Below are 24,157 nucleotides of genomic sequence, written 5' to 3'. Positions count from 1 at the left end.
GTTTATTTTGTTGTTGTCCTTTGATTGCTCGGCTTTGTTTTCCAGATCTTACTTGGACATGTCCAAAGTGATCATCTTCAGCTACCTTTTCTGGTTTGTTCTCACCATCATCTTCATCACTGGGACAACCAGGATCAGCATATTTTGCATGGGTTACTTGGTGGCCTGTTTCTATTTCCTGCTATTTGGAGGCGATTTGCTATTAAAACCCATCAAGAGCATCCTGCGCTATTGGGACTGGCTGATTGCATACAACGTTTTTGTGATTACGATGAAAAATATCCTGTCGGTAAGTGGCTCCCACTATGTAACACATTTGTGGTTTCAATGTAAGAGTAAACAATCCACTCGGTGGTTATTAAAAGCCCAGAGCCTGCCATGTTGCTCTCTTCAAAGCCCCAAATAAGATGCTGCAAAATTCAGAATTTGAATGACCATTTGTTACTGTTTGTTTTGCCGTGTTAAACAAGATCCTTTTTGCTCATTTCCACCATTTCAAGGTACCATGACTAAAGGATATGCATTTATAAGAACAAATTCTAAAATGCGTTTTATTAATTAAAATTCCACCTCTTCTAAGGAACAATTTGTCATCACTCCTGGTGTGTGTTATGAAGTGGCCTTGTTATGAGCCAAACTAAAATCATTGAATCTTTTCAAAAGTCATACTATGTTGGCCAAAAGCAGCTCTCTTACCTAGAGAAAAATTGTAGAAATGGAAAATAAAATGAGCATAGTTTATTTTTAACACTGCGGGGAATGGGGAAAGGAGGTGAAACAGGCTACTGCAGGCAAGAATGTTTTATGTACCCCTAAGATGTGGGTAGATATGAGAGAAAAGGTAGCTTCCTGGTTGCCTCTGAACGTGGACGTCCAGATCAGGACACAGCTGGGACAACGTAGGGCTGAGGGAACACACCCCTCCCTCTCCTACCATGTCTGGCTGCCCTGCTACTAAACAGCAACATTCCAGGGCAGGGCTCTACCCCTGACATGACAGGTAACTCAAACTGCCCCCCAGTGAGTCCAGAGTCAGATCAATCAGGCCACAGGGACACCATTTCAGTTATTTAGTGCTGCAGGAAATTAAACAGTAGCTGGAGGAGTTAACAGGGCTCTAGTTGGCCCCAAATTAAAGTTCATCCCTGTGCCTTCTTCTCACAGGTGTGAATGATAGTGGGCTGGAAGGGCAGCGAGGTAAGATGTAATGATTCCCTGCTGCTTCCCTTCCTAGCTCTTAAGGATGAGAGCTCACCAGGTGTTTCAGCTGTGAAAGCGCTTTTATTTTATTATTTATTTATTTATTTTTTTTGATTTATTTATTTATTTATTTATTTATTTTATTTATTTTTTATTTATTATTTTTTTTGCGTGTGCATCGCTGTGTTTAAAAGTCTTGGAAAGCCAAGTCTATGTAGCCTTGAATAGGTATTTGGAGAATCTATTTTGTCTGCCCATTGAAAGGTTAATTTTCTAGTTGATAGTGAAAGTGACTTTAATGCTGCACTTTCACCTCACTGATGTTAACTCATATTTGGAGTAGTACTGAGAGTTGTTGAGAGTAAGAGACAGGATGACAGAACACCAGTTCATTCTGAAACCAGTCTAATGGTAAGGGACCCGCTGCTGAAGGCTGACCTCACCACCATTCCTGGAAAATGTGTGGGTACAAAGTTCATTCATTCATTCTGTAAACCTATACTGTAGAGCTATTCTTTGCTAAGGCATTTTATATCTTGAAGAATTAGAGATAAATAGTACTCAGGTTTTAACCTCAAGGAACTCATGTTCTAAAAGGGAAGATAAATCTTCTTATTATATAAAGAATTATAATACAATTTGTTCATGATAATTATTTCAACATTTTAGGGTAGCAAAACAAAAGAAGAAAAGAATGCCTAATATCTGGCCTACATAATTTGGGAAGAGCCTTCTTGGAGGCGATGCCATTTGAACACATCAGAGTCATAAATAGATTGAAGGGTTTCCAGGGAGAAAAAAGGGGAGGGAATTCCCAGCCTAGAGAAGTGGAACAAAAGCATGGTGGTGTAGGATTGGAATATTGGTTTGGGAAGCGTGCTCCCAGGTCTAGGGAGCCCATGCTGAGTAACCACTGCTGTGGGAGCAAACCCTAATGATTTTCTCCTACCTCGCCTGTTCCAGGAAATATACACAATGCAGCCGTCCTTTATGGGTTGGTGTGCAGTGTTTCATGTGTGTTTAAACTTTGTCCCCCTCAGGATTTAAAGTTAATGTAACTATAACAAGAAATTCATTGTTATGAAACAACCACGTGCCAATCAACAGAGATGATTCCCTTACCCAGAGAATTGGCCAGGCAAGCCTCAGAACACATACTCTGTTTCTATTCTAAGACTTATGCCTGCAGCCATGTCTGGGATGCGGTCCTGGGGAACAGCATAGGTTTAATTTGTCTGGCCTCTGAGAAAATAACTCTACCAAAATTAGAGTCCTAGGGTTCAATGCTCAGCCATATGTTGTCACAGAATTGGGGCTTATCCCTATGACAGTACAAGATTTCCTCTTTGAAAAGAGAGGGGTGCTTCCAAGTGCAGAAAGCATTCCAATAAAGACTCTACCTTTTTCATTGGGATTAATTTTCCCCATGAATTTACATTGCTCCTAAAGTAATGCACTCCTACACGTGACTGAATTTTTAGGTACCTCCTGTAATCATTAACACTGAGACCTTGTGAATTCTTGCACATGTTGGGATCACAAGATATCAAACTATTTTCTGGGTGCAGAGTTTTAGAATTTGCCCTCGCTTTTGTTTTTCAGATAGGAGCGTGTGGATACATTGCAACACTGGTTAAAAACAGCTGCTGGTTGATCCAAGCTTTCAGCCTGGCCTGCACAGTCAAAGGCTACAAAATGCGTAAGTATGAAGAGCGAATCTGGGTAGTAGAGGACAGAAATGGAAGGACAGTTGTGCTGTTCTCATTTAAAACTTGGGCCAAAGCACATAAGGAACAGAGATAAAAGTAGAGGTCAATTCTGTCTGTAGATGGAAGCCATAGAACTGTACTGCATTGTGAATCTGTTGTCCATAACATGAGGTGTCACTACGCTGGGCATCTTTGATCACCTTCTAGAAACTTCCCAAACCTTAAGGATTTGGAATTGGGGGCTGGGGGTTGGGTACAGTGCTGTAGTAACTCCCCGGACTTTTTTGAGTTGCGATTAGTAAGGATTCCAGAAGCCCACTGAAACCTGCTGTTGCTCCCATCAGAAACTTGAGTCATCAAGGTAACTTCCAGGCCCTTCTGTGCTTGGGAAGCTTAAGGAATATCAAACCCAGGAAAACAGATGGGAGAAGCCCCAGGGTTTCTGGAATTTGACTCCTGCTAGGGCACAGGCAAAAGTGCCATTGCCACCACCCTGCCTCTTGCACGGGAACCCAGGACAACATGACACATGATCCCCCAGTGGCCCACAATAGGAGTTGCTTGGACACAGTGCCCTCCCCATGGTGGATTCTAATTCAGGCTACACTTTCCTAAGGATGAAGCATTACTGGGAATTTGTTTTTTACTTAGGATAAGAAGTGCTCTTGATACTTCTGTTATAATAGACCACTTGGTGTTCATTGTTATGCTGGTTGCCCCTGGGTAGAGTCCATTGGTGAGTGTTTTCTTTTGTATCAGAGCATTTCCTCTGGCATTTGGACATTATTTCTCCACGGCTTTTTTGGAGATCCCCTTTTCCCTAAGAGAGAGGAATACTCAGGAGGCCTCCAGGTCAAAGGGGCCCTCACAGAATCAAGAGTTCACTGGGTGGCCAACCTTAGGAATTGCTGTTGATATTGGATTTCAAGTGTGTGGCCTCCTTGTAAATAAATTAACTCATAAGCAAGTCTATGCATCAGAATGCTGCTTCTTTCCCTGTGATTTCCCAAGCCTGATCGTATCCTAGATTTTATAAAATAACAATGGAAATACATGTTAATTTTAATTTGCTTTCTTTTTTCTACTTTGTTTCCACAGCTGATGATGATTCACCCTGTAAACTACCCAGTGGTGAGGCAGGAATTATTTGGGACAGCATATGTTTTGCCTTCCTCCTGCTGCAAAGAAGAGTTTTCATGAGCTATTATTTCCTACATGTTGTGGCAGATATAAAAGCTTCACAAATCCTGGCATCGAGGTGGGTCAGGCCAGGGCATCATTGGTTTCTCTTAGGAACCTTGCCTGAAAGTCACACTGCACTGTGCTTTCTGTCCAATCTTGCTTATAAAGCCCACGAGAAATTAAGAAATTCCTTCCAGCAGAATCAGTTCAGGAAGAATTTAGCACAAGGCCCTTAAAATAGAATTGTTACAGGAAATAGAATTGTCTACAGAGCCAAGTCATGCTCTGCAGGGAGCCGGGATGCTACGGAAGGTCAGAGACATGCTGGTCGGTGTGACCCTCTCAGTGCAAACCAGCTCACTAGAAGTAGCTCCATTAGGCCTCAGTCAAAAGAGTAACGTAGGCTGTGCTGGTCTAGAGTTTAGTCCATCTTCACCCTCCCTGCCTCTATTTTAAGAGGAAACTCCTGAAAATGGGGAAGAAACACTATTCTCTACCATTTTGCAGATCCTCAATGGAGAAGTGGTGTGCTCCTGCAGCCCTTCTGACCCCTCCGATGTGTCCCTCCTTACCCTCCCCTTCTCTTTAGTCTCCTTCCCCCATTCACCTGATTTCTTCTCTGGGCCACCAGCACAATTTACTGCCTTTTCCTCCCTTAGACTTGATCCTTCTTCCTGTTTTTGCCCCTGATCTTGTAGGTTTAGGGGAAAAGACTGGGAAGAGGTAAGAAAGGGAATCCCCTTGATGTGGGGCAGGTATTCATGGCCATCTGTGCAGCCCCAGGGTGCTGTGCTTGTCTTAGAGACTCAGGCCTTGCCTATGTCCATCAGATCCTTGGGGCTAATAATCCAATAAACAGATTGTGTTACATGAAATTACCAATATCTATCATTTGACTTAAGGTTTAAACTCATACATCAGTGTTTATGCCATGAGTTTCCCTAGAGCCTATTCTCATTCCCTGCCAGGATACACAAAATGTTTATTTCAAAAGTGCGTTTATACGAGGGCAGTTGCCAGCCTTTGTGAGCTGACTGGGAGCCAAACAGAAAGAGGCCGCAGTAGGGGATCTGCAGTTCGTCCCAGGAGCCTTGCGGCACCCTTGTGCTCATTATGGAGATGAACAGTGACTTCATTTGGTGGACAGTGTTGGCCCTGGAATTCACCATTATAATCATTTTCTAATACCCAGGGCATCATGTTCACAGCAGAGTATAATCTGTCATCCCAATAGTAACCTTATTTACTTGTACGTAGCAGCTGGTGTTTCTGTAGGTAAATGTATTTGTTTTTGCCTTTCCCAAAACATTCGGTCCTTACAAGTCCAGGACATAATAAGAAGCCAGTGTCTTTTTTCCAAAGTTGTCACAATTATTTAGAAAGCATGTCCTTCATGTTATAGTAAGAGTGATGGCTTTGGTTCAGAGGACAGCTCACACTTATCAAAGAAAAGCCATGACTTAGTAAACGAACTATAATAGCATTTGCAAAGAATACACATTCATTTATTACTTCCTTTGTTCACTGCCTACTCTGTTATTTAATACAAAGAGGTGGATGCTTGCTCCAGAGCTTACAGACTAGCAGGAAGAGAGCACATACACAGTCAATCACAATACAGTGTAACTAGTATTGTCTCATTCTGGTGGTTTTTAACAACATAAATTTATTTCTAGGCTGAGAAGTCCAAGATCAAGGTGCTGGCAGATTCTGTGTCTGCTGAGGGCCCATTTCCTCATAGATGGCCAACTTCTCACTGTCTCCTGTCATAGTGGAAGGGGCAAGAGATCTCCCTTGGGCCTCTTTTATAAGGGCAGTAATTCAACCTGAGCTGTGTGCATTGTACCCATTAAGTAATTTTTCTCTGCCCTCATGATCCAAAGGCCCCATCTCCTAATACCGCCACCTTGGGAGTTAGGATTTCAGCATATGAATTTGGGGAGGACACAAACATTCAGACCTGAGCAAGTGTGTTGGAGGGAGATACCCAGGGAGCTGGGAGGTCATTTCAAGGGAGTGTAGCCGACTGCAGGGGCGTGGACCAGGGTGGCCTTCCCTTCCCAGCTTCAGTCTGAAGGGCGGTAAGGGGTGTCAGAGGAGGAAGGTGGAGGAAGGCAGGGGAAGCGGCCCGAGGAAGTGATGGAGGGAAGCTCTCATTGAGCAGCCATAAGAAGCTCAGAGTGGCTGAAGCACTGAAGTTTGAAGGGGAGGATGGTGAGCGGTGAGGACCAAGCTGGCACGGCCAGGGGAGCCCGGCCAGCGGGGACTGTAGCCATGTGTATGGCTTTGGAAAACTCCCACAGACATAGAAAGGCTGAGGAAGTGACACGACAGTGTTTGCATTTCAGAAAGCTCACTGTGCTCCTGGTGTGCAGAAAAGACAGAGTAGAAACAGCTCTGTAGGCGGAGGGACAGTGAAGTGGCAGCTGCTGTGATGATCCAGGGTAGAGACAGGGTGAAAAATTACTTAATGCTTTGGGTAAAAACTCAGTAGTTAAGGGGAAAAAAAAGAAAAATTACTTACTGGGTACAATGCACACAATTCAGGTGATAGTTACATTAAAAGCCCAGACTTCACCACTATGCTCTATATCCATGTAACAAAACTGCACTATAAAATCTATAAAATGTATAAAAATAAAAAACAAATAAAAAGAAAAGTAAATAAAAATAGCTGGGACCAAGATGGGACAAATTGGAAAGATATATATTAGGTAAAATTGGCACAACTGGAAAGTGACGTGGCAGGAAGGGAGATGGCAAAGAGAGAGGAGTCCGATGTGCCCAGGATTCTGGCTTGCACAGTGACGGTGCTGATCCCAAATGCAGAAGACCTGAAAAGCTGTACCAGGAGAGAAGACTGACCATGGTGTGGAGTTTTAGGTCTCTCAGGCACGTGAAACTCAACCAGTTGGGAGGTCCAGCAGGCCGCTGAGTGGTCCCAGGTCTGCAGATGTGAGCAGACTGAGTGCCGTCACTGGACAGAGGTGTTGGAGCAGGGAGTTGGGGCTGTCTAGAGAGAGTATGAAGAATGAGAAGACCCTGGAACATTCATATCTGAGAGGTTGCAAAGAGGAACAAGAAGCCTGACAAACAGAGGAAAAAGGGAAACTAGAAGAGTACGTAGCCTTAGGAGCCTGAGGAAGATCGTTTCCAAGTGGAAGTTCATCAGATAGGTCACGTAAGGATAAGCCTGACAATGGAACATTGAAATCAGTGACCTTGACCGGCCAAAGCCAAACAGCAAGGAGCAGAGGTTGAAGTTGTAAAGGCTTGGAGACAGTGGCTGCAAGGCATTTGACAGTGAGGGTCAGTGGTCTAAGTCTACATAGGAACATGTCGGGTGCACGTGGGTTCTTTTTCATCTTTCAAGGTTAGCAAGACTTGAGCATGTTTGCATGCTTAGGAGCAGAATCCAGCAGTGATGGCAGGTGGCAAATGCGGGGAGAGAGGAATAATCGGGAGATGGTGTCGTCCCTCAGGCAGTGGTGGGAAGGTACCGGGAGCACAGGGCAGGCTGATGGTGGGAGGGTGGCACCTGTCCCACTGTCACCGCAAGGGAGGACATCTCTGGGAAGGCCAGGCACAGGAAGCTTATCATCTTCTGATTTACGTTCTCTTTGGGAAGTAGAAAGCTAGGTCATTTACTAGGAGTGAAAAGCTACTGGACAGAATTCGAGATTTGAGAAAAGTGTAACAGGAGTTTGTAACAGCCAGTAGAGGAGCAGAAGAATTTCCGAGGAGTGTGGTGCTCCATGGCTAACAGTGGCAGGCACACCATGGGGTTCCCGTGGATTTGGGATTTGCCAAGTACATGACTATGGGACAGAGTTGAGGATGTTGAGAGGGTTAAGAATATTTATTGGGGTGCTTAAGATGGCCTGAGAAGTGAGAAAGAGCAGAAGGGAGTGGAAGGACAGGAGAAGAGAATCAAAGAGGCAAGAGACTGCGAGTCCCGCTGCTGGGGCAGGAACTCACCTTCCTATTACTATATTCCCAGAAGGAAGCCCCAGTTTCACTCCCTTTTCTGCTCATTGAGTGGAAAACTGCTCTGGAACTCACTCCTTGCAAATTCCTCCCTCATGGTACAACTATAACAAGGTCAGGTGAGTAACACTTTACTGAAGTCTAACGTTTGGTGGAGCAGGTTTGAAGAGGCTCAGGGCCTTTAATATCTTGGACAACACAGACTGCTTTCTCCTCGCTGACCAGCTAGGGCTGTAAGCAGCCCCTCCCTCCTGGATGGAAGGCCATGTCTTGTTCATCTACTGGGAAAAGACTTCTAGAAGGGGCCTTGCTGACTCCCACTCCCAGCCAGGAAACTTGAACTGGCTTCCAGAAAGGGATGTTGTGTTTTCTCACCCTTGCTAATCGTTTTTAGGAGAAGGTGAACGACAATGATAAGAATACTAATTTGTTCTGTGTTTCCAATTTTTCTTTAGAGGGGCTGAACTTTTCCAGGCCACAATTGTGAAAGCTGTAAAGGCAAGAATTGAGGAAGAGAAAAAGTCCATGGATCAGCTGAAGCGACAGTAAGGATGCTTTGTTTACACTCATTCTCCTTACCTTGTATTTTCTGATTGCATCACCTTATTCTCTTGGGGAGCCTCAAACCCCTGAAAAAAATATTTGCATCAACTTTCCCACTTCCCAGGTATTAACTCTAGTGTCAGGACAATCGCTTATGCTTGTGACACTGAAACTAGCTCCAGTGTGGCAGAAAGCAGAGCTCTCATGGAAAGGATCGTCAATCAAGTCCTGCTTCAGTTACTTACTTTAGAACCTTGAGCAGGTCATTTAAGTTCTCTGAATTGCAGATTTCTGTTTTTAAATTATGGCTCACCTAATTCACCCAAGGTAGAATTCACTCAATTCTACTTTCGAGGATTTTTTATAAAGATCAAACTAGTTAATGAATGAGGCAGGGTCTTGCCCAGTGCCAAGAACTTTAAGTAAGTGTTCATTACATCTTTGGGTTAAGGGAATAAATGAGGAATCAGCTCTGGAAGCATCTTTTACGGTAATATAATCCAATCTCTTCAGGAAGAAACTGACGACAGCCCCTGATATTAGATGACCTATAGTCCACACGACGTAGAGGCAGCACTAGAAACATAACCCATATTTCCCTGTACCCAGCTCAGAGCTTTCCCACCGTACCCTCCTGGATGGTTAAGGGATAGACTGACTCCACTCAGGAGATTTGAATATTCTATTGAAAAGAACTTTCTTTGAGGAAAATTTCCAGCAGTGAATGGAACCTCTAAAGACTGGTAGCACTTCATAATTTGGGGATAATGTTTAAAAGGTGATAGTCATAGAATTCAAAACCTGAACACTGTCCCCAAGAAAATGGAGACAATTGCAGCCCACCAGGAAAGTTCCGTGAGTTTCCTAGGGCAGCTTCATTCCATTCTGACCTCATTTTCCAGCTTTTTTCCCCAAGCAGAAATATTTCCATGTATAAATTAGGAAACATGGTTGTTTTCTTAACATGGTTATTTTCACAAAGACATGTTATATATAAAAATATAAAGCAAAATGCAATATGGTACAAGTGTTGTTTCTAGATGTCTACGTCAGGTCTAGAGGAATAACAAACTTGGACCCACACTTTAGAATGTGTTCCTAATTTCCCTGTTAGGAAATTAGGCCTATTACTGTAATTCACTTTGCTGAATTTTTCATTTGTTTAAGAATGCAAAACTTGGGAGAATAAAGGACTTGTATTCGTAATATGCTATGTTCAAAATTGGCTATGATACAAGATGTGAGGGGACATGATGTATGGCTTACTTAGCCCTAGCATAATTATTACGGATTATATTATTAAGACTAGTATCTATGCAGTGCAAAATAAAGTGGATATGTACACACACATGCACCAGGATGTATGTAAAAGCAAGGAGACTTGTTGCTGATAAGCAACCATTTTACAATTCCCAAGTTTCCCAAAGTAAATGACTACTTTGTCCATGATTTTAGCTGTATAAGTAACAGTGTAAGTCCAAAGTACTGACCGCATGATAACCATGAATGTATTCTTAGCACGACTAATGCTATCTTACTTTCCAGGATGGATCGCATCAAGGCCAGGCAGCAGAAATACAAAAAGGGTAAGGAGAGGATGCTGAGCTTGACCCAGGAGCCAGGGGAAGGCCAGGACACCCGAAAACTCTCTGAAGAGGATGATGAAAGTATGTCAAGACATTTTCCTTTCATTCAAGTACCTTTACATTGGATAATAGCATGATATTGGGTAGGGATGTAAAATAATGTTACTTTTCATTCTGCTAGTATTATCAATGTATTTTTCTAACTCAGCAAGTTTTATTTTCCCATTTTGAATGGGATAAGTTCATTTGTTTACTAAGTGCGTATTTGATGAAGCAATGACTTTATGAGTATCTACTCTTGAGCAAGATAGCTTTAATAAACATATAGTTTAGCTTTTGTTTCACAAACACCTGTTTCTAAAGAAAATTGGCATAATTTTGCTTAACTAATTCTTTTAGAGAATATATTTCAGATATGCATTCTACTGTTGTCTTTGATGTCTGTAAATTTTATATAAAATGAAATATGTGTGCATATTTTAGTAGTTAAATATCTGAATATTAGTAGTTAAATATCTGAATATTAGTAGTTAAAATATCATTCAATTATTACTTGTTCCAATGAAACATAACATGAAATATATGTTTATGATATCTAATTATAGATTTATTATATCCAATTGAAGTTTAAAAGATCTTTTTATAGAGGCTTGCATGCTTCTTTATTTGAAGGTAATGGAGAGATAATGCATGATGTTTTTCCAGAACATAGTACTATTCATTACTATTAATAGTAAATTTATATTTTCCAACCATGCATTAAAATAATAATGAGAAAAAATTCTAGTTATTGCAATTTATATGTTTTTAACAAGTTATTTGCCACTAGACGTTTCTATAAAATTTAATTGATGCTTCCTTTCTGTTAATTCAGTTTTGTGAGATGCATTTTTGACAGATAATCCCTTTTTTATATTTCTTTATAAGCCCTCAGTTACTAAGAAGAAAGTGAAAATGTAGCATTCTGTTAAAAGAACAATTAGTATTTATGTTGTGGAATTGACTGTTACTACATGTATATTTTTCGGTATAGTTCCTTTTCCTGACCTCTGATGTACTTTTGCAATTTATCTAGATTTGACAATTGAGTTGTTAAAGCGTGGTTTTCAAAATTTGTTTTCTCACTTTATAAGAATTAATATTTGGACATATTTTATTTTAGGAGAAGCAGACAAACAGAAAGCCAAGGGCAAAAAAAAGCAGTGGTGGCGGCCTTGGGTTGATCATGCTTCCAGTAGGTTTTCTTGATCCTCTTACAACCTCATCGACTCTAACCCTTATATCCTTGACCAGAATTCAGGCGTTCCCATGACCCATGTGTCCCATGCATGGTTGGATCCTTGTGACTTGATAGGGGGTCGGAGTGTAGATTAATTGTGATGTCAGTGGGTCTCTGAGCTGAGGACTGGTTCTTCAGAGACATCCTCTGATTACTGTGCTGGCTGAAGAAAGCCAAACACGTGGCTCACAAACTCCTGAGCACAATTTGTGGGCTCAGAAAGGGAAGAAGAATTGATTATTGTATTACCCAATTCTGAAAATTAGAGCTCTGCTGATATTTATTTGCTTTATGGCTAAAAACCCTTTTTAAAAATGAGTTGGGGCTCCCCGTTGGACACAGATTTAAGAGTGATTGTTATGTTCACAGTGTTGGTGACCCTCTTTGTAAGGCCCTGGGCGTGGATGCCACTGAGCCTCCCTTCCCCTCATTCCCATAGCTTTGATTTTATTTGCATTTATGGTTTTTTGGCAACATTAAATATAAAGATGAGGGATAACTTAAAATGCATTTACTTTCTCTCTTTGTCTCCTCCCCCATTTCAAAAAGGCCCTAAAACTGCACTCCAGATTCCAATGCCCTGCAGGTGACACAGCCTCAGAGCCACCTGTTGCTCAGAGATACCAATTAACAGCAAAAATCAGACGTTTTTGAAAAGCAGATATTGATAGCCACATAGAATGTAGTATATTTCCCTCCTGATCATAAAAATGAATGAGGAATTATGGAACTCAGTGGCTGTATTTGTTCTTCTTAGCAAAGGAAATGTCACGATGGGCCAATGGCATTGTAATAGAAGGACCCGTTTCAATCTAGTCATCTTTAAATTTGTTAGAATATTGAATAATTATTATTTTGCAAATTACCTGTAATGTCTTTAGTTTTTTTTTATCTTATACTGTGTTTCCATACCAATAGTGAACTCAATCAGACAAGGAATATCCCTAAGGTGCATAATGTCATGCAGTGATAGGAGGGACTCTACTAGGACGATATTTAAAATCACATAAATAGAAAATCAAATAAATCAGAATTTTTTCCCATACTGAATTCTTAGTTTTATGTATATCTGGTATTGGCCTCTCTCACCCCAAAAAATAATTTCTTAATATCAGCAAGCTAGTTTAATAAAGCAACATTTGAAATTTTCTCAGTATATCTGGATGTAATTAAATTTAATCCCAAGTATTGAATTTCAGGATTATGGCAAAAATGAAAAAAAAAAAAAAAAACCATGAGTTATAAAGAATGTTATTTAATGTTCTGCCCAGTTCAGAAAACAAAGATTCTGGTTGAAATCCAGTGTGGCTCTTCTATTTACTGCCCTGGGCATGTTAGTTGTGCTAACAATCTGATAATGCAGTACACTAGATGCCTATTTCTATCAAGTCACAAGAAAACTGTGCCTATCTTTCTGTTTCTAAAGGGCCTTTGCTAGTTTAGAGAGACCTATCCATTTCAAAATGGTGTCATATTGAATGTTTTGTCACTTCACCTGGGGTAAATTCCCATTGCAATCAATGTGGTGGTCTTTCCTTTTCTCATCTAAACATTGCATTTTTGAAGGAATTGGATATGGTCTTTGATAATCATTTTACAAGTTGGTAATAATTTAAAGAACTTTCTATGAAGGTTTTTGACTTTAGATTTTCTGATTCATTTCACCCTCATTATATCAAGTTTTGGAAGATGGGTATTAAACTAAATGTGCCTTGTTAAATACCTTGTGATGCAATAATGCAGGAATGTGTGTAATTCATAGTTTGGAATCATATTCTGACTGTGGTGTTAATTTTTTTCTGCAAAACATATTTCTTTTTACAAACTCATGAAGAACGAAAGAGAAAGAATGTATGTTTTATTCTTTAGTCTATGATGAGTTCCAGAAGTTATCTTTAGATCTGGAAGTGCTTTATTAAAAGCCCTTATTTTGATCTCTTAAGTTATTGGGCTTTCGAATAGATATTTCTTAGAGATGCTGAATATGAGGGTAAGTGTAGTTGGAATACCCTGTGTAAATCTATTCAAAGTATAAAAATGTTGTAATGGTATCGCTATGATTGGTAAGCAGTGAAGATCGCATGGTCTACGGGGTGACAAATCTTCTACTTCCATACCTATGTACACACATGGGATTGCATTATTGCCGTTCAATGATACCTTCCATTCCAGTGTTGTAAGTCTCGATACCAATTCTATACTGCCTAAATCAATAATACCAAGTCTCAGTTTATTGATAAATATCTGAAATAAAGGGCTAAGTTCTTAGGTACAAGTGATGGGATTTTAAAAGTTTATTTTGTACTCAGTAACTCAACAATAGCATCAACATCCATGATATGTATGTGCACACAGGCTGGAGGCAGGATCTCCATCTGAGCTAACAAACATGTGTAAGAGCTTTTCTAATTATTACCAGATAGCATTAAAGAAAGTATTCTCTGTTTTCCTAGTTTTGTTTCAATAACATTTCATTTAAAAAATGAGAGTCTTTTTTTTTACATTTTCTTTTTTTTGTTGTGTTAATTTCACTTGGTCACATAAAAATTAATGAAGTTTCTAATGATAAAATCAATGTCATAACTGCTTGATATGAAAAGAGTTTGGGCTCATCCATATGAATAAAAGTTATAGAAGGTATGATTGAATACAATTTAAGCTATGGTTGATTTTAGTACCTATAATGAGGGTAAAATGTTCAATTTTACAATACTCTGTGTTTTACCCAAGTGGCCATGTGACATAGAGTCCATGTAACTTTCCCGCAAATCTCTCAGCTTATGTGAAGGCATTACTTTAATGGTCTTCCTCACTATCAAATGTAATGCTGTAACTTTGGTTTGTTCTTGCTTATTCTTACCTTATGTTATATTGCATTTATTTCCTCAGGCCTGGACCCAGGACTCTGGGCCTGGTTCTTTCTTCAAAATAAGAACAACAAATTATAGTGCTTCTGTTCAAGGATATAAGGCCCAATTCATTCACTCTGTATCTTCATGAATGGAGGCTTCAGATTCGTCTGAAATCACGGGCAAAATTACTTAAGTTTTGACCATGTTTTGTGACATTCAAGCAACTAGTTTTAAACAAGCCAAGGTTTTCCATTACCTTACAATATATAAGTCCAAAAGATAACTTAAGACATCAAGATATGTCATCCAAAAGATGCCTCAGCATTTGAAAACCTGAATGTAATTTGCAAATATGAATATGTTTTCCTGCAATGATGGTGCATTTCATGTAGCATCAGAAATGTAGATGCTGGGTCTCTTTTCTCTAGTAGACTTAAAATAATTATCAAACTGATAAAGATTTAATGTCTTAAATGTCTCCAAATCTCTGGACGTTTTAGTTTCTCTGCTCCCACTTCTTGACACAGGTATTATGTTCTTTCAGGGAAAGTATCAGACAAAGCCAAGACAATCCATACTGTTTGTACTTGGTGTCTTGTGGTCAGTATAGTTCTCCTCAAATTTCAGTAAGCTATAGGGGAGTTCTTTGTTGACCAGAAGCCTAATAGTGCCAAACCATATGGACTGTGTCTGCCGTTCTCAGTCTGTCCCAGGGCTACTACATGTAGAAGCAGCCAGAGCGTTGTTGTTGTGTTTTGTTTTGTATTGTTTTGTTTTTAATGTTACCTGCCCATTTCCTCCTTATGGCAATGTGTGTGTGTGTGTTTCAAACTCTTTCAAATGTCTTGCCATGTATGTTTTGTCCCTCGTGTTACATGTGGAGAAGCCAGGTCTGCACAGTATAAAGTGAAGTGGAAGGTTGGTGACACTGACCTTGGTCCTGAATACTCTGATTGGCTTATCTGCAATGGTTTGGGCCTGTTCAGACAGTGCCAGACCCTGCACTTCACTTTAGCCTTGTCTAAAGAACCAAAATTGCTGAATTGTGAAATCATAGTTTTCAGTTATTTTGGTCATCTTGGTAACAAAACTGGTTGCTGCAGAGTTGATCTGATTCATCTATGTAAAATTTACAATAAAGAAGGGAGAAAATACAGGTCAACCCTGTAATGGCCAATTCCCTTATACAGCACAGACAAGGCCTCATACTCTGTGGACCCAATCATGCCAACACAACGTAGCATCAGCCTAAGATGAGTTCTGTTCATCTCTCGTCTTTTCCTACCTGCCAACATCTCTTGCTGTGGTCCTTTTATGGACAATTTGTATATCTTTAGGGGGCATTTCATTAATAAGCTCCCAATTATCTCATATCTCTTTCAAGCAATAAGTAAATATTTTGTTTTGCTTAGTGGTCAGGAGTGGCGATTATTATTTGTTTGAAACGGATAGTGAAGAGGAGGAAGAGGAAGAATTAAAGAAGGAAGATGAAGAACCCCCACGAAGGTCAGCTTTCCAGGTAATTATGGGATTGGAGAATGTCATGTCCTTTGCTAGTTGAAAGAACTCTTCTTATTGATAGACCTTGATTGCAAGCCTAGACTCCTGCCATATTCCTATGTCAGAGCTCCCAGAAGCTTTTGATTTACATCTGAGATTGTTTATTGCTAATTAAACTGTAATGCTGCTCGCTGTCAGCAATGCCAACATTTTCTGATGTGTTAACAGAAAAAAAACAAACTCTGTAAGATAATTTAAAGTTTATTTTGAGCCGAATGTGTGTGACCACGGTCTGGACCACATGGCCTCAAGAGGTCCTGAGAAAATGTGCCCAAGGAGGCCGAGTTACTGCTTGGTTTTATACATTGATGGAGACAGGAATTGCACGTGAAATCATAAATCAATACATGGAAGGTATATATTGGTTTGGCCCAAAAAGGCAGGAGGGGGAGGAGGTGGGTTTAAAGATTCTTTGATTTGTAATTGGTTAAAGAAATGAAGCTTTGTCTAAAGACTTGGACTATTTTAAGTTAAGGATATCTGTTAATCAGAGACAAGCCACAGGACATTTGCTGAAACTCCATTGATCCGATAAGTAAATTGATGGCCTGAAGGTGTGGTTTAAGCTTTACCTTGCATGGCCTTAGGTCCTGTTAATGATTTAATATCTTATTGTTAAAAAGAGTAACTCTAAAAGGGAAAGGGCATGATGAGGTGTGTCTGATCTCCTTTCTCCTCATGCCAGCAACTCAGCTTTGAGTTTTTCTGGGGTCCCCTTGGCCAAGAGGAGATCCATTCACTGAGCTAGGGGGCTTAAGATTTTATCTTAGTTCACAGGTGCTATAAACAAAAACTAAAGCTTCATTTGGTGAACTTCATTTTTTAGTTGCAAGTAGGAGGTAAAAAAGATTTCTCTGGCATTGCTTTGGTTTGCTTGAGTGAGTACACTTCTATTTTGATATGTGAAATAGTTGATTATGAAAATAAAATACTTGCTTAGTTTTGAAGCAAATGATCATTTAAATGTTGCCCCAAATTTTCAAAATCAGTTCATTTGTATTGCTAAAGATTTGAGAATATATTGAAGTAATAATTAAAATATCTGGCACAGTTCTGATTTTTTTCAGCTTCACTACCTTTCTGTTTCAGAACCTGCTATCTCATTCTCAGCCGTAGCTCACCAGCCTAATCTAGTATATCCAGCAAATATGTAATCAATGCTTGTTAAAGATGAGGCACATGGGATGTTACACATGGGATGAAAACTTGGCATATACTTCTTGTACCAGTGAATCACATACTGGGACAGTTATTTTCCCTTGTTATCCTACGGGCATGTAGAATGACATCCATCAGGGCACAGCATGTGCCGTGATAAGGCCATTGTCGGTTAGCTGGCCAAGCCTTCTCAAGAGGACAGGTTCCATCCACCCCTGTCTTTCCAGTGACACTGAAGAACGAAATTATTCATGGAGATACCTTGGTCTGATGCTTTCTTACTGGCCCCAGTTGCTCTCCGTGTATGTCTCTTGATGACTGTGTTTGTGTGCATGTGTGCAGCTGGCTTGTCAAATACTAATGACTTAACTTGTTTATTTTTATTCTAATGAGTTTTATTCTAACTACCACTCATCATCCAGCAAAGGAGAGAACATGACCGTCTTCACCATGTTGGGTGGATTACACGCAATGATTGACTATTTTCTTTATTCCTAACTTACAGGCAGAGTACATTTTATTCTAGCTTCAGTGACTGGCACGTTTTAACATAGTTGATGTAATTGTAGAGAGACACTCATACCGACGTCATGTATGAAATTACTAGTTTTTGGTTTTTTTCTACTAATTACTCTTGCTTTGTCCTTCTTTGTAGAGAGCTATTGGGAAGTTTGCGTCAGCCATTTTAGCCTTGCCAAAGTCTGTCATTAAACTTCCCAAAACTATTCTTCAGTATTTAATCAGAGCTGCAAAGGTATTTGATGTTTTACTGATGTGTAGTGTGTGACTCTCTTCTCCGTAGAACTTTAGACAAACATATCCCCTGTTGCCCTTTCTCTGCATTTTCTCGGTTCTATAGATTGTACCATGAAGGGATCATACAAATGTAAGATATTATGACAAGTTTTCCAAAAAGAGTTCTTGCAAGCCAAATTTCTTATTATTTGACTCTTGTTTTTAAGCTGACAGCAGAGACTATCGAAAAATAGAAAGAGAAAATGCAGATATGTATATATTTTCTGTCCTCATAGTTTTGCCTAAGTCACATCTCATTTCAAAAGGGTCACATCTGGTTGCATGCATCAGTTATAATGAGTAAAAGTATGATCATTTCTCTCAGAAAGCTGGTCAAATTCTGGATAAGCAAAGACAAGACTCCTTTGCTCCCTCTCCTTTTTGGGTCCCTGTTAGTCTCTGCCTTCCAGTTTCTGAATTCAGTACAGCTGCCTCCTCTGCAGGCTGCGCTGCCAGGCACAGTCTGGTAGCCTCTCACTCCCACAGGATACACAATGGTGCTTTTGAGTAAAGTGTTAAAAAATTATTTCTTGATTAACCTAATGCACAATCGCAGTTATTCAGCTACCTGTGCTACAGTCCCTTAATTATGGAAACCCAGAAATAACTAATTACTATTCTTGTATTTTATAGAAAGCTCTTTCTCCTGAACTCAGCCAGGGGCAGGCCCTTAAAACTTTTTGGTCTTTATGTCCCTCAGGTATTAAGCAAATAGTTTGGATAGTGACAGAGACCAGTGCTTCTTGAATTTCACCTGGGGATGTTATTTACATGCAGACTCTGATTTAGCAGGTCCTTTGCCACCTGAAACTCTGCAATTCCCTCAGGCTCCCGGGGGAAGCACAGCTGCTAGTCTACCTTGCTTAGGAAAGTCCAGACCTCCAGGTTCCTTTCATTATTAAAATGCCAGGATCCTGGGTTTTAGTTTCATATTTACCGTTGCTGATTCCCTAAGATTCTTTTTTTTCTCTTATGCGAATACCATACGACCCTCTCAATTCACATTTAAGAATTTATTTAAATGAAAGATTACAATGTAACCATTCCCCATCTTACTGTTTTAAAAAAAAATCATCTTGTTACAGACAATATAAAGAAGGTGCTGGATCACCTGAATTAAAGGACAGATTATGAAACGTCACCAATTTCAGTTAAAGGTCTCCACTTCAAAAAAGCTCTCCCTGTTTTAAAGATTAAATGCATTTTTGCATAATAATCTTTTAGTAAACTGAATCCCATTTTCCCCTAATATATCTGATAAGATTGAAGATAAAGTCAGGAACACATGCTAGCAGCAGTCGTCCATTTGGAGAACCCAAAGGTCTTTTGTGTACCTTGCTATGTATTTTTTTACTTATGGTCAGTGGTGCCGGTATCTGATTCCCCAGAGAGACACATCAAAGGGATGATAGTTACAGCTACAAAGTAAGAAGTTCAGTAAGAATCTTCCATTTTTTGACTCAATAGGGATTGGGACAATTCCTCCTTCTCTTTCGTTATCAACATTTTTTAAAAATAGTCAGATCCAGCAAAACTGACCCTCTATCAAACAAATGTTCCCAGAACTATAAAATGCTTGTGTTTCAAGACATCAGTGTTAAGATATTTACCTACAAAATAAGGAATTACCGGATGGCTCCCTCCCCACCCTGGTGTCCCCTTATGTGCATTATCTAGATTCTCATCTCAGTGAGATGGTGCCCATAGGCCTCCTCACATGGGGATGCTGTAGAACCAGGAGATCCCCTTTAACACGTGAGAAAGTGAAGGGTGCCCACCCTTTCCACAAGACATCTTCAGTTCCACCCTTAACACCCCCTTTCCTCTCTCCTTATTCCTCCCAGTTTCCTTTTTCTTCAGAGCGAAAGAATTCCTCCAACTTGTGCGCCTGTTACATTCGCAAATTCTGAATTACTTTTTTATTTTTCTATTTTGGGAATTCTTGCATTACCTAAAGCAATATTGTAATGACACCTTTTAAAAACGGAATGTGTCACCATATGTTGCTCTGAAACCTGAAAATTTCTTACATTTCTTAGTTCAGATTCCTTTAAACTAGTATTGTGCTGAAACAAGTTTTCATATTAATGTACTAAACCTCAGAGATATTCTTGATAAAATTCCCAATTAACATGCTCAATAAACATCTACCATAAATTCTTGTATTCAGTCCTTCTCCTTCAAATTCCAGTTCATCTTCTCATTGTTTAAAATAAGTTTTTGGCATAAAATAGAATAATTTTTTTTACCTCCTGGATTTGTTATTCAGAGATATACAGATGTTGCATTTGTGTTAATTGCCCATAAAACTCAGATTTCTGCCAGTGAGAAAGAAAACAAAATGTTTTTTTCTTAGAAACCTGTGACCCTTACATTTCCACATAAGGAAAAATTGAACCCTCTTTATTTTTACTGATATCACAATGCCACCGGTTTGCTTATGCTATGTTCTCCAAAGATTTCAGAAATCTGAAAATAATACAGAATAAAGTGAAAATATCTGGGTTTACAAGAGCCCCCAGAAAACATTTATTTCACTTAATCATCATAATGGAAAACCCAGCTTCCCTGAGACCCAGGTGTGTCTGCGGTGCATGAGGAGCATGCCTGCTCGGCTTTGTGACTCTGGATGGCTGACTTTGTGTACTGAGGTTTTCTTTTTGTTCTTTCTGCATGATTTGGGTGACTTTTGGTAGGTGGGCTGTTCAAAATTACTCTCTCCTGTTTATCAGTTGTAAAATATTAATGCAACTATTTTCAGCTCTTGAATGAAAATGACAAAAAGCACCACAGTCTTCTTTCCATACTATTCTGGAATAATGCCTTTAACCTTAATATCACGTTATTTTTTCTCTCAAAATACTAATCAGTCTACAAATCCCTTCCTCAAGTTGCTGGTAATAGCTGTTACTCAGAAGGGAGAGTATTGAATGCGCAAAACTATTTTCCCAAAGTAAATAAGACTATTAAAGATGTTGTTTTGCATTTGACTCAAAGTTTATTTGTGGTGGGAGAAACTACTCTGATTATAGTTAGTGAGGCTTCCAGCTCATTCCTCTTGTGTGTAGTGCAAAAGAATCAGTAACTAAATATCACAAATGGTGGAAGTATTTCAGAATTTGGGAGAAACATGGTTTGTATAGTAAACCCAAAGTTTATCTGATGATATCTGTGATACCAACTGAAATATATTCCTACAACATCTGTTTTCATATTTTATCTCATGGTAATGAAAATAGCACAGGGATATTTGGCTTGTGTTGGGAGAAAGAAATATTTCCAAAAGTCAGAAAAGCTTGGTGTAGGTCCCTGTTCTTTTAATTTCAAATTATTAAAAGGCCAGAAAATAAATTGAAATTTCTCCCTTTAGTTTGTTTATCAAGCCTGGATTACTGATCCTAAAACAGCACTCCGACAGAGACGCAAAGAGAAAAAAAGATCTGCAAGAGAAGAGCAGAAACGAAAGCGAAAAGGATCTGAGGAGGGTGAGTTTTGCCATGGGAGGGAGGACAGAAGCTTCAGAGGGATAAAATTTTAAATTCTAAAGAGCGCAAGGAGTTTTATTTGTCCTTAATTGCTCCTATCTTATAAGTGGAACAAATTAAAGCATGAATTTAAGTTAAGATATGTATTTTAAAGTGGGAAAAGGAGAGAGATGCAAACTAACCCCCCCCAAAAAAAAACAGAAGGAAAAGCCTTTAAGGCAGATACTAAGTAATAAAAAAGAAATACAAGACAAGACCTGATCATTAAGTTAAAAGCTGTTCTTGGAAAAAGCTTATCAGAAAGGTGAAACTGGCAATTTGATCAAGGAATAAAGGGAAAGCATGCTGAAACAATACCTAGAAACAAACAAAAAATGGAAATGGAACTACCAACACTATATTCAACATTATACCAATATATTTGGAAACAGATGATATAAATGCATTTCTAAGGGGAAAAAATATTCTAAACTACAACAAAAAAACACCAAACACAAAGTTGAAGTGCAATTGGTACACTCAGGAATAATGTTTTTAAATATATTTTATCTATATCTATATATAAGACTAAAGATTAGTATTCTGGATATGTTCAGAACTCCTAAAAATCAATAAAAGAAAAGTTCAACCCAGCAAATGAAAGGATATGAAAAACAGTTCACAGACCGGTAAACAAAAGTGGCCTAAAGGTGCTCAGCCGCACTAGTGATACAAGAAATATAAACTAAATATTTTTACATACTGTATTTTTTAGCTATTGGACTGGCAATAACCTATGCATTTGATAATATTACTGTTTGAGAGCTGGGGGTAAGATAAATACTTGCACATACCGTGAGTGGTGTTGTAAAGTACGGATGTTGTAGTAGATGCACTTTGAAGAGCCATGTGTAAATATCTGTTAAAACTTTAAATGTACATATCATAGTACAGATCAATCCCACTTCTAGGTGTGTGGCTTAACCCGAAGCAATACTTTCACATGTGCACAGTATTTGTTAATAACAAAAATTTGGAAACATCCTAAATGTCTGTGTAAAGAAGAGTCAAATAAATTATGTTACCATTATATTATGAAATATTATTCAGTAATTTAAAAACAAGATGGGTAGCTTTGAACTGTCATAGAGAACAATTTCTGACATATTAAGTGAAAAACAACACATTGCAAAATGGCACGTACATTATGAAACCACTCATGAGACAAAGAAAACCTAAGTACCTCAAGACAATATTTTGCATTTTTAATGGGTTCATATAATAGTTTATAAAGGCAAGAGAAAGATCAGGAAGAATACTTCGCTTATTAATAACAGTGGTTGCTTTTTGAAAGAATGGAGATTAAGTGGTATAATTGAAGAAAACTTTAGGCTTATCTATTGTATTCCGATTCTTTACGAAGAAAATGTATTCATAAATTCCTTGTGAAATTAAATAGGCATTCAGAAAACAAATGGAAAACATAATTTCTAATGGAACTCTAACTCCACAATCTTTCTTCTTTTTGACCTTTCTTTCTTTATACCTCCTGGTAACTTTAACTTTGTTTTACTTTATTACTTTGTTAATGGAAAAACCAAACTCTGTAAAATAATTTAAAGAGTTTTATTCTGACCCAAATGTGAGGGACCACAGCCTGGGAGACAAAATCTCAAGAGTTACTGAGAAAGTGTGCCCGAGGCAGCCAGGTTACAGTTTGGTTTTATACATTTTAGGGAGACAGGAATTGCAGGTAAAATCACAAAGCAATACACGGCAGGTAAAAATTGGTTCGGCCAGTAAAGGCAGGACATTCTGAGTCATAGGTGGGTTTAGAGATTCTTTAATTAGTAATTGAGAGAACTAATCTTTGTTTAAAAATTTGGAGTCAGTAGGAAGAAATGCTTAAGTTAAGTGGTGTCTGTTATCTGTCATGAGATACACCATGCCAGCAAAAGAAAACTTGTTTAACTAGATTTTATGGCTTGCAAGGTATGACTTAACTGTTGCTTCGCATGGCCTTAGGTCTCATTTATAATTTGATATCTTATTGCCACAAAGAGTCTGTTTGGTCAGTCTTATGATCTCTATTTTAACGTTAATGTTTGTCGTATGTTGTGTCTAAACTTCAAAAGGGAGGGGGTGTAACAAGGTGTGTCTGACCTCCCCTTCTGTCATGGCCAGGAACTCAGTCTAGGGTTTTTCTTGAGGTCCCCTTGGCCAAGAGGTGGTCCATTCAGTTGGGGGGTGGAGGGTTAGGATTTTATTTTTAGTTTACAACTTTAAAAACATAAAATTAATACACACCTACTGAAAGGAGTCAAGCAGTAAAGAGTTCTGCCTCAACCCAGTCCCTTCAAAACCTGTCCTCTTAAGGTTACAAACCCTAACATATGTTGTATTTACTTTCACTCCTTTTTTTATGTGTTTACATACATGTAGGCGCACACATATGCACCTTTGTTTTTGTTTTCAAAAATAAATTCATGCTCTACAAAGTACTCTTATATTTTCATTAATATATCATGAAGATTTCTCTAATTTATAAAACCATATCATTCTTTCTTAATAACTGTAAAATATTCCATAGTACAGAGATGCATAATTTATTCAACTATTCTTATCCTTAATGGACATGAAGATTGCTTCCAGATTTGCCATAATGAACCACGCTGTAGTAGCCTTGCACAGAATTTGTATGTAGTATTCATGTGTGTATTTAAATGCATAGCAGCAGGCTGGTCCCAGTGCAATGGTGTTTACAACTAATTGATCACAACCACTTACGGATTTCTTTGTTCTTTCTCCATGCCCACTGCTTCACTTGACTATTTTTATTTAA

At 39.0% G+C, this 24,157-nt stretch overlaps 1 protein-coding gene across 3 annotated transcripts in view; it reads left to right on the top strand.

The window, feature by feature from the left end:
- PIEZO2 (piezo type mechanosensitive ion channel component 2) overlaps positions 1 to 24,157 on the top strand; it is a 459,581-nt gene that overhangs the window by 378,937 nt on the left and 56,487 nt on the right. For 2 of the 3 annotated variants that reach the window (XM_069468281.1, XM_069468280.1), the window contains 8 exons: positions 46 to 289; positions 2,803 to 2,899; positions 4,008 to 4,167; positions 8,534 to 8,623; positions 10,167 to 10,288; positions 11,370 to 11,441; positions 15,751 to 15,857; positions 21,222 to 21,336. In XM_069468281.1, coding sequence (XP_069324382.1) covers positions 46 to 289; positions 2,803 to 2,899; positions 4,008 to 4,167; positions 8,534 to 8,623; positions 10,167 to 10,288; positions 11,370 to 11,441; positions 15,751 to 15,857; positions 21,222 to 21,336 — 1,007 coding nt within the window. Of the gene's footprint in view, positions 1 to 45; positions 290 to 2,802; positions 2,900 to 4,007; positions 4,168 to 8,533; positions 8,624 to 10,166; positions 10,289 to 11,369; positions 11,442 to 15,750; positions 15,858 to 17,711; positions 17,811 to 21,221; positions 21,337 to 24,157 lie in introns of all 3 variants that reach the window. The other variant, XM_069468279.1, reaches the window with a different exon arrangement.

The sequence above is a fragment of the Eulemur rufifrons genome, chromosome 5, assembly GCF_041146395.1.
Source record: "Eulemur rufifrons isolate Redbay chromosome 5, OSU_ERuf_1, whole genome shotgun sequence".
NCBI lineage: Eukaryota > Metazoa > Chordata > Mammalia > Primates > Lemuridae > Eulemur > Eulemur rufifrons.
The sequence above is the reverse complement of the archived record's forward strand: the minus strand, read 5'-3'. Positions and strand labels throughout refer to the sequence as shown.